At 44.0% G+C, this 13,986-nt stretch overlaps 1 protein-coding gene across 1 annotated transcript in view; it reads right to left on the bottom strand.

Annotated features, from left to right (window-relative positions):
- GFM2 (GTP dependent ribosome recycling factor mitochondrial 2) overlaps positions 1-13,986 on the bottom strand; it is a 50,154-nt gene that overhangs the window by 12,193 nt on the left and 23,975 nt on the right. Inside the window, exons 11-16 of the mRNA XM_045285223.1 lie at positions 11,199-11,279; positions 8,224-8,372; positions 6,271-6,411; positions 6,089-6,188; positions 3,658-3,847; positions 40-169 (exon numbers count right to left, since the gene is read on the bottom strand). Coding sequence (XP_045141158.1) covers positions 40-169; positions 3,658-3,847; positions 6,089-6,188; positions 6,271-6,411; positions 8,224-8,372; positions 11,199-11,279 — 791 coding nt within the window. The remainder of the gene's footprint in view (positions 1-39; positions 170-3,657; positions 3,848-6,088; positions 6,189-6,270; positions 6,412-8,223; positions 8,373-11,198; positions 11,280-13,986) is intronic.

Below are 13,986 nucleotides of genomic sequence, written 5' to 3'. Positions count from 1 at the left end.
CACACACACACGCACACAAGCACACAAGGACACACTAACCACACAAATGCTTTCACTGAAAGCCTTCTGAGATTAAGGATTATTGAGCCTACTTGTCCAGAGTCAGGATCTAGCTTCACTTTCAAACTGGGATCTTCACGCTGAAGGCACTTCAGTGCATGATCCAAATCTAGGGAATAAACAATCATTATTGTTATGTTTCTTTGTTAAAACAACTTAGTCAACCATTCCACGCCTTTTCTAAGTGCAGTGACTAAGACTGACAAATTCACTGTTCTTAAGAATTCACAATCTAGCAGCGGAGAGAAATTTCACGCTGCTATACTGCTTTGTGGAGAACACAGCAGTGACACGATAGTGATGGGAGGCTATGGGAGATTGGGTGATCTAGCAAAGTCTCTCTAGACTGATTTTGGTAAAGACACAAGCAGTAGAGAAAGCAAAATCCTGAGGAAAACGTGCCCCAGGCCCTGGCACGGCTGTGCACGGAGCAGAGTGGGGATGGAAAACAGCCAGACAGAGGTGAGTAGATCCGGGCAGGCAAGGGAAGGTTAGTGAGAGAGGAGCAGGGGGGGCGGGTAGCAAGGACATACTGGGAAGCCATTGGACGGGTTTAAGCAGGGCAGTCGCATGATCAAATTATGTTTTGGAAAGATCACTCTAGAAGGTAATACAGTAACAAGATAACACTTTCAGAAACAAAGGCAATAATAAGAAACTTGCAAAAGGAGGTTAAAACCACAACCAAAGAGAAAACAAGACTATAACACATTACAATGACAAATGCATTTGCATGCATATGCAAATGATCCTTTATATCAATTAACTAAACTATACCCTCTCTTTATAAAGGTGTTAAAATGTTTCATAAAATACAGCTCAAGAGATGAGCAATGAATTAACGAGTTAAGCTTATCAGTCACAGACATAGGATGTTCTTAGGGATATAAGCCAGGGATCCCAGACCGTGTTCTCCAACAAGACAGCCAGTAGTCTGGAACCTAGTGTCTGTAGTTCTAACCAATTCGAATTGATATGTGCTGCCCATGTAAAATACACACCATGTTGCAAAGATCTGCTAGGAAGACACGAATGTAAACTGCCTCATTCAGAACGTTTCTTATTGATCACACTTGCAAAGGCGTTCCTGGATGGTGCCAATGGCAAGAACTCAACTACGAGCGGAAAGGTCAGGGGTTCAAACCCACTCAGCTGTGACTCATCTGAGAAGCCTGGCCATGTGTTTCCAAAAACTCTCAGCCTTGAGAACCCCATGGAGCAGGTGCCATAAGTCAGAGCAAACACAACAGCAACTAGCAGCAGCAGCACGTGTTGAAAGAGCATTTCAGTAGCAGCTGGGCAGATGAATGATTTGCACCCCCTAGGGACAGCTCAAGGAGCCTGCTGGGATAAAAACAGTGACACAGCATTGTAACATGGGTGCCCAGAATAGAAGGAAGGGGGGAGTGTTCTCCTCTGCAAGGCCCAAGTCCACCGAGCCAAAGCCCAGGAACGAGGCGTCCTTTGATCACAAAGCTATTTCCTCTAATGTAAAGGCCAGTGGCCTTGGATTTTAATTGGCTCATACAATTTACAACAGCATTATTTGAATTTAGGTGCCTATACAATGCTTAAGATATAAATAGACCTTCACAAATAATATTTAAATAAAGAGCTCTTAGGTTGTTTTCTGTGGGCAGTCTCTGCCTTAAGCACCTGGCTCCTCGTCATGGACACCAGGAAGCCACTGGTGGATTTCAAGCGGGCAGTAACATGACCTGATTATGCTTGCATGTGTGGTCGCTTGTATGTCACTGGGCACCCAGAGTCATGTGACCCCATCCTTCTCTAGCAGAGCGAGGACTACGCCTAGCTGGTCTCCGCATTATAAGGCAACAGGAAACTGCTGCAGCACCCACCTCAACTTAATTGCTCTTCCTCTGCCAAATGGGCAACACCCAATTCCTTCCATCTGTCCGCGCTTTCTTTCCTGCCAGCACTCAGGGAATGCCATCATGATGGTGAAGACAGGGGAACCCGACTTGACTACGGACCTCCCTCTTTCTTTCCACTGGGTCTTCAGGAAGACGCGGGAGGCACGCCACCAGTTGAATTTGTATCTCCACCGAGTCTCCCTTTTTCCAAGGGGCAAAATGGTTCCTAAACCCACTGCTAGAACTGGAAGGTCCGTCCTTAAACAGGGGAATATAGAAACTCAGTGCAGAGCAAAGAGGGAGGTCACATGAGGCGAAGCTTGAGCTGAAGCCTCCGCAAGAGTAATCATTTCCATGCAGACACGTTCAGGAGGTAGCTGTACCATGCTGAGAGGACAGGTGGGAAGAAAGGGCAATGCGGGAAGCACGGCCCAGGTAAGCAATCTGAACTCCATGACTATGAGTATCAGCTGTTTTCATCTGTATGAACGAGGCGGGTGGTTCAGCAGGAAGGAGAAAGAAGCTTCAAGAGATGAAGTCAGGCAAGAAGGCTGGCTGGTACGCAGGGGCTGCTAGCTGCTCATCATTTTCTTCTGTTTCGGTCTAGCTAAAAGATGGCATCTTCCAGACTCGCTTGTAATTGGGTAGCTATATTTCTATGTCTTGACCAATGACATGTGAGCAATACTTATAGGAAGTCTTCTTACAAGGGAAGGGGCACATCTTCTCCCCTTATTCCTTCCAGTGCTCAGCAATTCCAACCTGGGGCCCCAGGTGCCAGCAGCCAACAGGGCATGAGAGGGCCCAGGAGCTCTGGTGGACGGAAAGACAAGCGGCTAACATGGAGGCCCACCCACCAGCCCCTGGATTACCAACTCCAGGCTTCTTGTACAAGAGACAGAAAGAAACTTCTGTCTCATTAAAGCAACTCTTACCTCTTTTCTGTTATATGAAACCAAATCTAACTGTAAATGACACAGTTCGAATCTTGGGCTTTATATATTGTATTGAGGAGTTTGGGTTTTACCTGATTAGTAATGAGAAACCACTAAAGAATTTTGAGCTAAAATGTTAAAGAATATGGAATGTAATACTCAGAAAGTCAAATGCGAGTGGCCAGAGTATATAAAAATATTCACTGAATTCTAGAAATTGAGCTGGGGGAAAATGGAGAAATGATGGCGAGGAACTGAATTGTGTACATTAGCAGAAACGGTCTCTTTTGTGCTCAAAGGAGGCCTCGTTCCTGGGAGGTAGCTTGGCGGACGTGGGCCTTGCAGAGGAGAACACTTCCCAGCAGTCCCTCACTCCGTTTTTCCAGCAGATCTGTACATTCCTTGTCGTCTGCTGTGGTAATCACCCCGTGCTTCTTTTCTTGACACCCATGTTACAATGCTGTGTCAATGTTTTTACCCCAGCAGGCTCCTTCAGCTGTCCCTAGGGGGTGCTGTTCTACCTTCTAACTATAGTGAAGGAGTAAATGGTCCTGGGACCAATTACTTAGACTCCTACAGATCGAACCACAGCGTAAGGAGGGAGGAGGCATGAGACAAGCAGTCAAGATCTAATCAAAGAAACAGATTTATAAAGAACAAAACACTGGAAATAATGGAGACCAACTACAATAAATTGGGATCAAACTTAACTCAATGACTTCAGAATTATTTTCCGGGAATACTGCAGAGCACTAATTGACTGATACACCAGTCCTATTTGTGCCTACCTGGTTGCTTGGCCACTGATGGGGGTTCTATGGTACAGAAGAAAACAGGCTCTGGGACCTCGACCCCAGCCAGCAGCAGTCTCTGTGCTTCCTGGTTGTGTCTGGGTGGCTCAGCTCCCCCCTGCTTGGCTCGATGCGCGGCAGCTAAGGCAGACGACTTGGATGACACGATGGTGTCTCCGGTGGCTGTCTGGAAGCGGACAAGGTGGTGTGGAACAAAACAGGCTGGCGGTAAGCATTCCACCTCCAACGAGAAGTACGAACTTAGAGGAAGTTTGACATGGCCTCTTCCTCTCAGCAGAACTTGAGAGACAAATCCACATAGTTGAACATAACTTTTTAGAGGTAAAGCTAATTTATATTCTAAAGTGTGAACTTTATCCAAAACAATGCTGTAAAAAATTCACCACCCAATAATTATTTAGTAAAACAAATAAAATCCCTCCCTAAGTTTCCAATCTTGTTAAGACAGGTTAGCTAAAAATGTACCATATTTTCTCTTTTCTTTTTTAGGGCTGAATGATTGGGTTAATTTCTCTTCGGTTTAAAACTTCCTTTCTTAAAGAAAGGCTCGTATTTCTTATTTTATGTATTCTCTCTTCACAAAGAGCTGTATGTGTGTTTTAATAGGTTTCATGGTTTTTTAAAAAAATCATTTTTTGGGGGGCTCATACAACTCTTATCACAATCCATATATCCATCATGTCAAGCATATTTGTACATTTGTTGCCCTCATCATTCTCAAAACATTTGCTTTCTACTTGAGCCCTTGGTATCAGCTCCTCATTTTACCCCCTCCCTCCACAGCCTCCCGCCCTCATGAACCATTGATAATTTATAAATTATTATTTTGTCTTATCTTACACTGTCTGACGTCTCCCTTCACCCACTTTTCTGTTCTCCCTCCCCTAGGGAGGAGGTTACATGTAGATCCTTGTAATCGGTTCCTCCTTTCTACCCCTCCTTTCCTCCACCCTCCCAATATAGCCACTCTCACCACTGGTCCTGAAGGGATCATCTGCTGTCCTGGATTCCCTGTGTTTCCAGTTCCTATCTATGTACAGTATTTTTCTATCAATAAGACTCATTTACTACTTTACAGAATCCTCGAAAACATGCAATTAACCAAGTGCCCCAACTATGCAAATCGGTAGCTTGCTCTTGGAGACACCAGTTACGTCTTAAGTGTTGACACTGTTATATTACAAATGTTGGTGCCATGTCCTCTCTGGACTGTCGGTCCTAGTGAAGCAGCAGTCCGCAGGTCTCTGACAGCATCACTTTCCAACCCTCCAGAGACAGGAGCCTGGTCTTGGGGAGGACAAACCAAAAGAAAAAATCCCTCTCTTTCATCGAGTTGGTTCTAACTCACAGTGACCCTGTGGGACAGGGTAGGACTGCCCCTGTGGGTTTCCGAGACGGTGACTCTTTATGGGAGTAGAGAGCCTGGTTGCCCTTGCAGATCAGAGGCCAGCACAGAACCACCGCACCACCAGGGCTTCCGGGGGCCATTTTCATGCAGAAGCCCAAGATCCTGGCCGTGGGAAGTTTCTACTAAAGGATTTTGAAACTTGCCATTTGTCATGAAGAGCTTACAAGTAACATCAGGAGTAACAAGGTTGACACTAACTGCCGCAAAATACCAATATTCAAGGAGCACATTGTAGTTGGCTTAATCCATTTAGAAGGAAAATATCATTAAATTTGACCCCTTCAAAACACATAAAACTCAAATTGCACAACAGAAAAGGTTAGAGGGGCCCCTGAGGAGGTAGTGGGCCTCGTCAATGACGTCAGGACTGACGCGGAGACAGACGGAGGGCGAGAGGGGCTGTGCACGTTGAAGAACGTGCTGAGTGTCACCGAGATGGACGTGGGGCAACCGTGGATTGGTGAGTGGTCTGTGACGTGCATTCTCAGCAGCACCAACAAAGCAGATACGATTCAAAAGGGAGTGAAGCAGTCCACCCTTCCATCCATCCATCCTACCCATGTCTAAGGAGTGTCCACTGTGTGCAATCTGGGCCGGAGGGCAGAGCACTAATCAAAACAGACTAAAACCTCATCCTCTTGAAGCCCTCATTGGCAAATTATCCCTAGCTATTACATGACCCATTACAAGGTTAAATTATGTACCAGGATCTAAGCAGGAAGAACACCTAAACGGGGTCATCTTTCCTGACAACGCGCATGGTGTTATTATGCGGTTGGGCCAGCTCCCACTCAGTGACCTTCTGTTTAACAGCACAATACTGCCCAGTCCTGTACCAGCTTCATGAAACACGTATCTGTATCTACATACCGAGTCTTACTTAACTTGGATTTGAACTGTTTGTATTCTCTCCAGTGGCTTTCTGCTGCTACAAAATGACCTACTTTTCAAGGGAGAGTTTAAATAGTGATCTCCTAGAGACACCACTTGGTCACTTACGTGTTTACACCCAACAGTCAAAGCAATGTTACCAGCAGTCAGTGAAGGAATCTCTACATGTTGGTCAGCAAATGGCAAGAGCAGACGGCTTATTCTTTCCCTGTAAAGCCACAACTTACATTAGTAAAAGTGCTTGTAAAGAAGTAATGCATTCTTAGGAAACAACCTAAGTGTCTACTTACGTGCAGTTTCCATTAATATTGTGGACGGCTGACTGGGGTTTTAGTGAGCCTGAGTAGATGCGCATAAAAACCAGTGGTCCTCGATGCTTGTCATGAAGAACTTTAAATGCCAGTGCACATAAGTCACCCTCATACCACTGCCTACAAGGTAAAGAAGGCATTCCAGAGAGGCCTTTAAAATACAATTGCTATACATCTGTACCGATGACATCAGAATTACTGCAGAAATACACACTTGCTGTCCTACAAACACCCCTCTTCTGTTTCAGGAGTTAGCCAGCCCGTTATATACTGTCACTATGCACCCCTCTTCCTCCACGGAGCTAACTCTTTAGAAGAGACAGAACCATTTGTTCCTCAAACGAAAAATAATGGATTCTTGTCCTCTCATTGCAAATTATTCCATTGTCAAGAGCTCCCTCCTCAAAGAATATACCTGGACACATCACACCACTTCTTAAAAAGCCTGCAGAGAGGAAACAAATAGGTATGTTCCAATGATCACTATCATGCTTTCCTCTCATGTCGAGTTGCATAAATACACACATCTAAATTATAAACTTGAAATGGCTTACCCACCCAATATTCTTCTAGAATGATGTTCTAAACTGGCATTATTTGATAGGTTTCAGAACGTTTGAACCCTCCTGAAATGCCAGGCCTTGTGCATATGTCCATCTTTCTGAAGAGAAACTCCATTTTTTATTCACTCCCAAAGAGTCCATGATTTGATTGTACAATTCTCCTTAATATGGGTGAGCTACTGACGTCAACTCTTATGTGAACTATATGCAATAAAACTGTTTTAAAGAAACAGAGTCCATGACCCACAGTAGGTTGTCTATGCTGTTAGGTGCCAGGTGTCAAGTTGGTTCCAACTCACAGTGCCCCATGGCACAACACAACCAAACACTGCTTCGTCCTGCCCCATCCTGACAATCCTGGCTGCTTTGGCCCACTGCTGTGCTGCTGCTTCAAGCTCGCTGAAGAGGGCCTTCCGCTTTTGAGCTGACTTTTTACTTTCCCAAGACCGATGTCCTTCTGGAACTGCTTCCTCGTGATAATATGTCCAAAGAACATGAGATAAAGTCTTGCCAGCCTCACTTCTAAGGTGTATTCTGTCCACACTTCTTCCAAGACAGATTTGTTCTTTCTTCAGACAGTCCAGAGCTAGACACCTCCATTACAGCACTTCTCCAATCTGCCTGCTCTTCTCTCCCACTTTCAATCTTATTAAACACATAAAATACCGCAGGCCACACTATTCCATTCGCTTTCTTATCATTAACTTACTTACTCCTTATAACAACCCTATAAGATAGATCCTGTTATTCTCTGCATTTTACAGATGAGAGGCTACTCAACTTGCCCAGTCTGACATCGAGTCGACGGAAGAACAGAGATGCACAGCCAGGATGTACAGAGTCTGCATGCATCACTATTCACCATGTGGTCTCTCCAGTTCAGATATGGAGCAGGGTGACTGATGTCCTCCTCACCAGAATTAAAGCCTCCTTTCCCTGCATATCTGCACAATGGTCACTCAGATTAGAGGACTGATTACTGAGTGCAAAATCATTAGTGACAACAGGAGGAAAACCAGGACCTGTCTTTATAGCCACAAAATAGTTTGAGCTTATGAAAAATCTTGAAATCTCAATGAATATAAGTAGGTCTTCAGAATATTTTTCAAACATCCCTACATACTAGTAGCTAGCATATTTCCTTTCTCCCTTCACTAAGATGGTCAGGGTAACACAGCCATACATTCTTAGCTTCATCAGTAAACACGGCAGATGGCCGTTTCAAGTACAGATGGTCATAGTTCTGTATGATTTACAGTGGCATTCTTCACCTGTCTTAATGATTCCAAAATGGTGATTTCACTACTCATCATACAGCAGGGTCTCTTTCCCCAGGCTATCATTTCCCTCAGTGTGCGTGTGTACTTACAGAAACTCATAGCTGCGCTCTTCAGGGGAAGGCAAGTACATAGTAACAGCATCTAACAAGGGCTGTATCCCTTTGTTTCTCAGGGCACTTCCACAAAGCACTGGCACCGCTGTCTGAGCCACGGTAACTCTGTGTATTGCAGCCTGTAGCTATAAAGCAGAGAGAAAAGCACTGCGTGTGTAGTCTCCTGGTCTCTGCCAAAATCTCTAAGCCCTTCCCTAACTGCCTAGCCAAAGTAACACTCCCCAGCACACACCCGCCACTCAATTGTGTGGTGGTGCTGGGTGGCAATGAATTGATTTTCAAGGCACAGTGACCCCACATGGCAGCACAGAGGGCCTCCGAAGGTTCCCGAGGCTACATTCTTATGGCAGCAGAACTTTACCTGTGCAGCCACTAGATGGGTTCGAACTGCTAACCTTTGGTTAGCAGCAAGCGCTTAACCACTGAGCCACAAGAGCTCCTGTAGAATATATCAAATACTCAAAAGATTTTCTTGAATAAATGAACATATGCACTTGTGATTTAACACTATCTAATGGAAGAACTGGTCAGGGAAAAATATGTATAAATCTGAGTTATAATTTCTTCAGATGAATTACAACTACAATAAACAAAATCTGAAGGAAAATGAGAAATAAAAGAAGTAGCATTTTTAAAAACACCTCAGGGGGATTGAGTACAGTCTGAACCCCCCACAGAGGGGCGAACCAAGAAGGGAACACAACAGATCAGCAACGGGAGAAACGCAAAGCCACAAAGCCCCTGAGAGCCTCCGAAGTAGACCTCGGGCTACAAGGGGCAGTTCCCAGAACCCCCAGGACCGGCGGGGAGATAGTCATAAAGGTCGGCGGACAGACCTGGAGTTATCTATGCTTTTCCGGGTTGTACTTTCAAGTTATTTTTCTTTATATATATATGTTTTTTCTATTTCTTTTTATTCAATTTTTTGTTTTCTTTTTGTGTTGCCTAAGTTATGGTCAGTTTGCCTACCTATATAAGATAGGCACGGGAAGCAAGCCCAAGCAGAAAGCAACGGGACCGAAGGTTCCAGAGGGACTTGGGGAGAGGAGGCAAGGGAAGGGAGCGGTGAGCAAACAACGCCATAGACAGGGGAACAACTAGGGAATGAAAATCAACAACGAGGAGGATGTAGAGATCCCGGTGGTGTTGGAGCAACAACAATCTAGCTGAGAGGAATTATTAAGAGGCAGAAGGGTGAGCATGATGGTGCAGCAGAAGAAAGGTAAAAGGAAACAGAGGAATAATCTAGGAATCAAAGCAATGGATAGAGGCATAAACATAGGTGTGCACTTATGTAAATATATTAATTCATAACAAATAGAGGTACTGGCATGGGTACATATATTTATATGGCAATACATTGAGGAAATGGATGGACTTTGGACCTCTGCTTAAGCCCTCCCTCAATGCAAGAACACTTTGTTCTAACAACGTGGCATTCTGTGATGCTCACCCTCCTGTCACCATCGCTGAGGGCAAATGGGTGGATAAGCAAATGTGGTGAAGAAAGCTGATGGTGCCCATCTACCAAAAGATATAGCATCTGGGGTCTTAAAGGCTTGAAGTTAAACAAGCAACCATCTAGCAGAGAAGCAACAAGCCCACACAGAAGTAGCACATCAGCCTGTGTGATCACGAGGTGTCAACGGGATCAGGTAACAGGTATCAGAAGACCACAAACAAACATACAGTTGAGAACAAGAGGGCTTGGAGCAAAGACCCAAAATCCATCTGTAGACAATGGGACATCTTCTCACATAAGGGTTGCAAGGAAGGGAGGAGTCAACCGGGGAGAAGTATAGCACCCTTGAAACACAATATTCCTCCGGTTCCTTGAGGCTTCCTCAACCTTTACTATCATGACCCCAATCCTACCTTTCACTGTGGGCTAGACCAGAGCATTTACAAGGTACGGATCACAGCTCAGGACACACGGAATCCAGGTCAGATAAACTTCTCACGAATGGGAATGGGAGTGGGGATACCAGGAGGGGAGGGGAAGGTGGGAGAGGAGTGGGGAAGAAACTGTGGGGGAAGGGAGACAGCAGGCAGTGTAAGATTTAAAAAAAAGATATGACATTAATAATAATTTATAATTTTTCAACCGGTCATGAGGGAGGGAGTAGGGAGAGATAGTAAAAAGCTGATACCAAGGGCTTAAATGAAATGTAAATGTTTAGAAAATAGTGATGGCAATATATGTACAAATGTGTTTGATACAATTGATATATGGATTGTAATAAGAGCTGTAAGAGCCCCCAATAAAACGATCTTAAAAAAAAAAATAGACCTCAGACCCCAAGAAAAGCTTGGGGATGCTTATGACACTGTTAAAAGAAGAAGTGGTAGGCTCTTTGTAAACTTGTGAGTCCTTTGGAAACAGAACACATGTGACGTGACTATAAAATATAATAGCTATCGCAGTTAAGCACTCCACTGCGCAACAGTAAGAAATTCCAAGGATGATGGCATTCCATTCACTTTTTCCTGGGCTCATTTCAAGTCACTTGAAAATAATCTCTATATCTTATATGTTCTTTTCTTGAATAACAAATAGTTGAATTTGGTGAGCTTAGCACTAGTCTCATTTAACACTAGAAACAAACACCCTACTTAGCACCTTATGTGCTTCAAAGAATCCCAATGCCATCAGTGTTTTACTTGCCTACTCTCTGATTGGATGCATTAAAAAAGAAAACAGAAATATAAAGACCTGTAGTAAATTATCAATCAAGATTTAAACCAACTGAGAGGGAGGGTGGGAAGGAGGGACAGACAGAGAGAGGAGAGAAATGATCACTGTAATAGGAATGACTTCATTTTAATGTTCTTCTCATTTTTGTTTAAGCCAGCATTTTCCACCAGTTGCAAAGTTAAACAAAACACCCAAGACAAAGAAACTGAATCACATCTCATTATTTGAGCAAAGTAATTGAAAAACTAAAATTTACCTTTTCAGCTGGTAACAAATCAAAATTTTCACTGAACTCTCCTAATACCAAGTCAGCAAATTCATCATCCAAATCTGCAACCTGCAAAGAAAAGCTGAGTTGTATAACTTGCATTTACTCTCCTGGTTATTAACTTAAGTCTAAACATCATAAATATGCGTCATCCAAATAGCTCAAACCAGCTACATGATCGACCTGGTCCAAGCCAAGCAACAAAAAGGAAAAGGGAAAGGGCTTCATTATTTTCAGAGACTGAAAACGAAAGATGTGCTATTATGACTGAGGCTGTAACTCCTCACAGGACAGAAAGCCTCACCTTCTCCCACGTAGGGGCTAGTGGGTTCAAATAGCTTACCTTGAGGGTAGTAACCTAAAGCATAAGCCAGTACACTGCCAGGGCTCACAAGAGAGTCATACTGAAACAAACCATAAAGCTTATCTGATTATAACTGTGCATTGAAAGAATCTATTTAATTTGGGGAAAAGGAATCATTACAACAACAAAAATTAAAATGCACTTATATAGTTCATATTCTTTTCATCTGAAAATATAACTGGCAATTTCACGTTTACAGCAGTGCAAGGACTCAAAATGTTCCAGCCTCGTGGGAGAAATACTTTGAACAGATCTAACCATTGCAGAAATGAACCTAACCACAGTTTAGAGCACAGCTTCATTGACGACTACTCCATATTACAATAACAATGATGATTACAAAGATAATCATCAACAAAAGATGAGGGAAAAACACTCACCATGAAAGAATCTGAGCCAGTTTAATTTTAGAAGTAAACAGCCAAGTTTTAAGTTCCAATAGTTTTCTCTACCGTAAGATTCAAGAAGGTTATTTAAGGTAGTTGAGCCTGTTGCTCTACATACAAACAGTATTCACTCCAAAACCTCTGGGCATCGATTGCATCGATGCTAACTCCTAAGGACCCTATAGAATGGAGTATCGATGCCCAGTGTTCCTAGCCTGTGAATCACTAAGGGATGAGCTGCCAGGCCTCTGCTCCTGCGCAGCCACTTCAAACTGCCAGCCTTCAGTTAGCACCCCAGTGCTTACCCACAGTGCCTTCAGGATTCCGCAATATAAATATTATAAATACGAACAATCATGTTTTCCACTAAAGAATGTAGGTGTGAATGAGATCCAGAGCTATTTGGATTAAAACACACCAACAAAAACCAAACTGATTTTCACTGGGCCACTCTGACTCACAGTGACCCCACAGGACAGGGCAGCACTGCCCCTGTGCCATTCTGAGCCGTCACTCTTTTTCACGGAGAAAGTCTAGTCTTTCTTCCACAGAGCTGCTGGAGCTGGACAGCTCAGCACATAACCACGATGCCACCAGAACGCCTGACCGCTCTCTACTCACTCGTAAAATGAATGGTTTTAACATGTTCATTAAAAAAAATAATGTGACATCTGGTAGTGCAAAAGATGAACATACCTTTGACTCAGAAATTAGGTTTAAATATTAAAAAAATATCTTGCGTATTTTTACAGGAGATATGTGCAAAGATGTTTGCAGTCTCACTATTTATAACAGGAAACAAACTGAAACTCACCACAAGAGAACAAAAGGCACACTCTTATGCTAGGACCTAAAAGATCAAATTGACATGACTGTAGAGCTACACACCCAATATGAGTGGATCGTCAACATAATGTTGAACAATGCAGTAAAATGCCAGGCTAAGTCGGAAAGACTTGCCAGAAGGTTCTAGTTCACAAATGCATGGGCTTACTAAGACAAACTATGTTGAAACAAGTCTCTGTGATCGGCCAATGGCTGCAGACCAGTTATCTCAGTCGAACACTTGTCCGCGTCTCAGTATGCCTTCAAAGGAAGGTCCCATCAAACAGTGCCTCTGAGCTGATCGGCTGGAATGAGTCAACTCAAGGCACAGCTTAACTAAGGGTATGTCAACTGGTTTTTTGGGTTTCAGAGGGGTAATTTTGATAGATTTTCTTGAAGGACACAAGACAATCATGGGCGCTTATTAGGAAACCTGTGTTGATGAGGAAAAGGCCAGGAAAGTTGCCCAAGGAGGTTTTGGTTTGTTTTGTTGTGTTTGTTTTTTTTCTGTCAGGAAAATGCCACTTCTCATTCTGAGGGTCACAAGAGATAAGGAAATTTCACTGGGAGACTTTCCCCCACACACCCTACAGCTCTGATCTTGCCCATTTGGACTTATTTTTGTTCCCCAAATTCAAGGAACATTTAAAAGGAAAAAATTTGAGTCCCGGTGCTCCAAGATGTGAATGCAACATGCCGGTGTGGAGTAGGGAACCAGTGGAGAGGTCTGAGGGGCCGGCCCCAATCCTAACTACTACATGGACAACTGCCCCTCCCCCCAGAAGAATGTACTTCAGAGGACAGCACGGAAGCTGCACCTCAGGGAGAGGGACATGTCTGAACAGAGCACACGGTAAAAATGAAGGGGGAGGAAGAGAGAGTGGAGCACATCCTGGCCCACCAAGCCTTGACAATGAGATTGACGCTCGGAGCAGCCAATCCACAGAGAAGACCATATGGCCAGCCCCACAATGAGACACACATCCCTCACTGACCCATAGCCCGACAGGGACAACACTGGAGACACAGTGTGGGAATTGCGCCCAATCTGATCCCCCCACAACAAGGCAAAACACTAAGGGCGTGCAAGGGGAACAGAGCAACGAAATACCCAGGGAATAGCAAAAATAGACTTTGGGGCCAGGGCATGGCACCTCATCAGACTCGACCGGATAACACTCCTAAAGGCCAACAAACAGTC

Source organism: Echinops telfairi, unplaced genomic scaffold (genome assembly GCF_000313985.2).
Source record: "Echinops telfairi isolate 266 unplaced genomic scaffold, ASM31398v2 ScPeMD7_7469;HRSCAF=8507_1, whole genome shotgun sequence".
NCBI classification, from domain to species: domain Eukaryota; kingdom Metazoa; phylum Chordata; class Mammalia; order Afrosoricida; family Tenrecidae; genus Echinops; species Echinops telfairi.
This window is presented reverse-complemented; position numbering and strand designations above follow the sequence as displayed.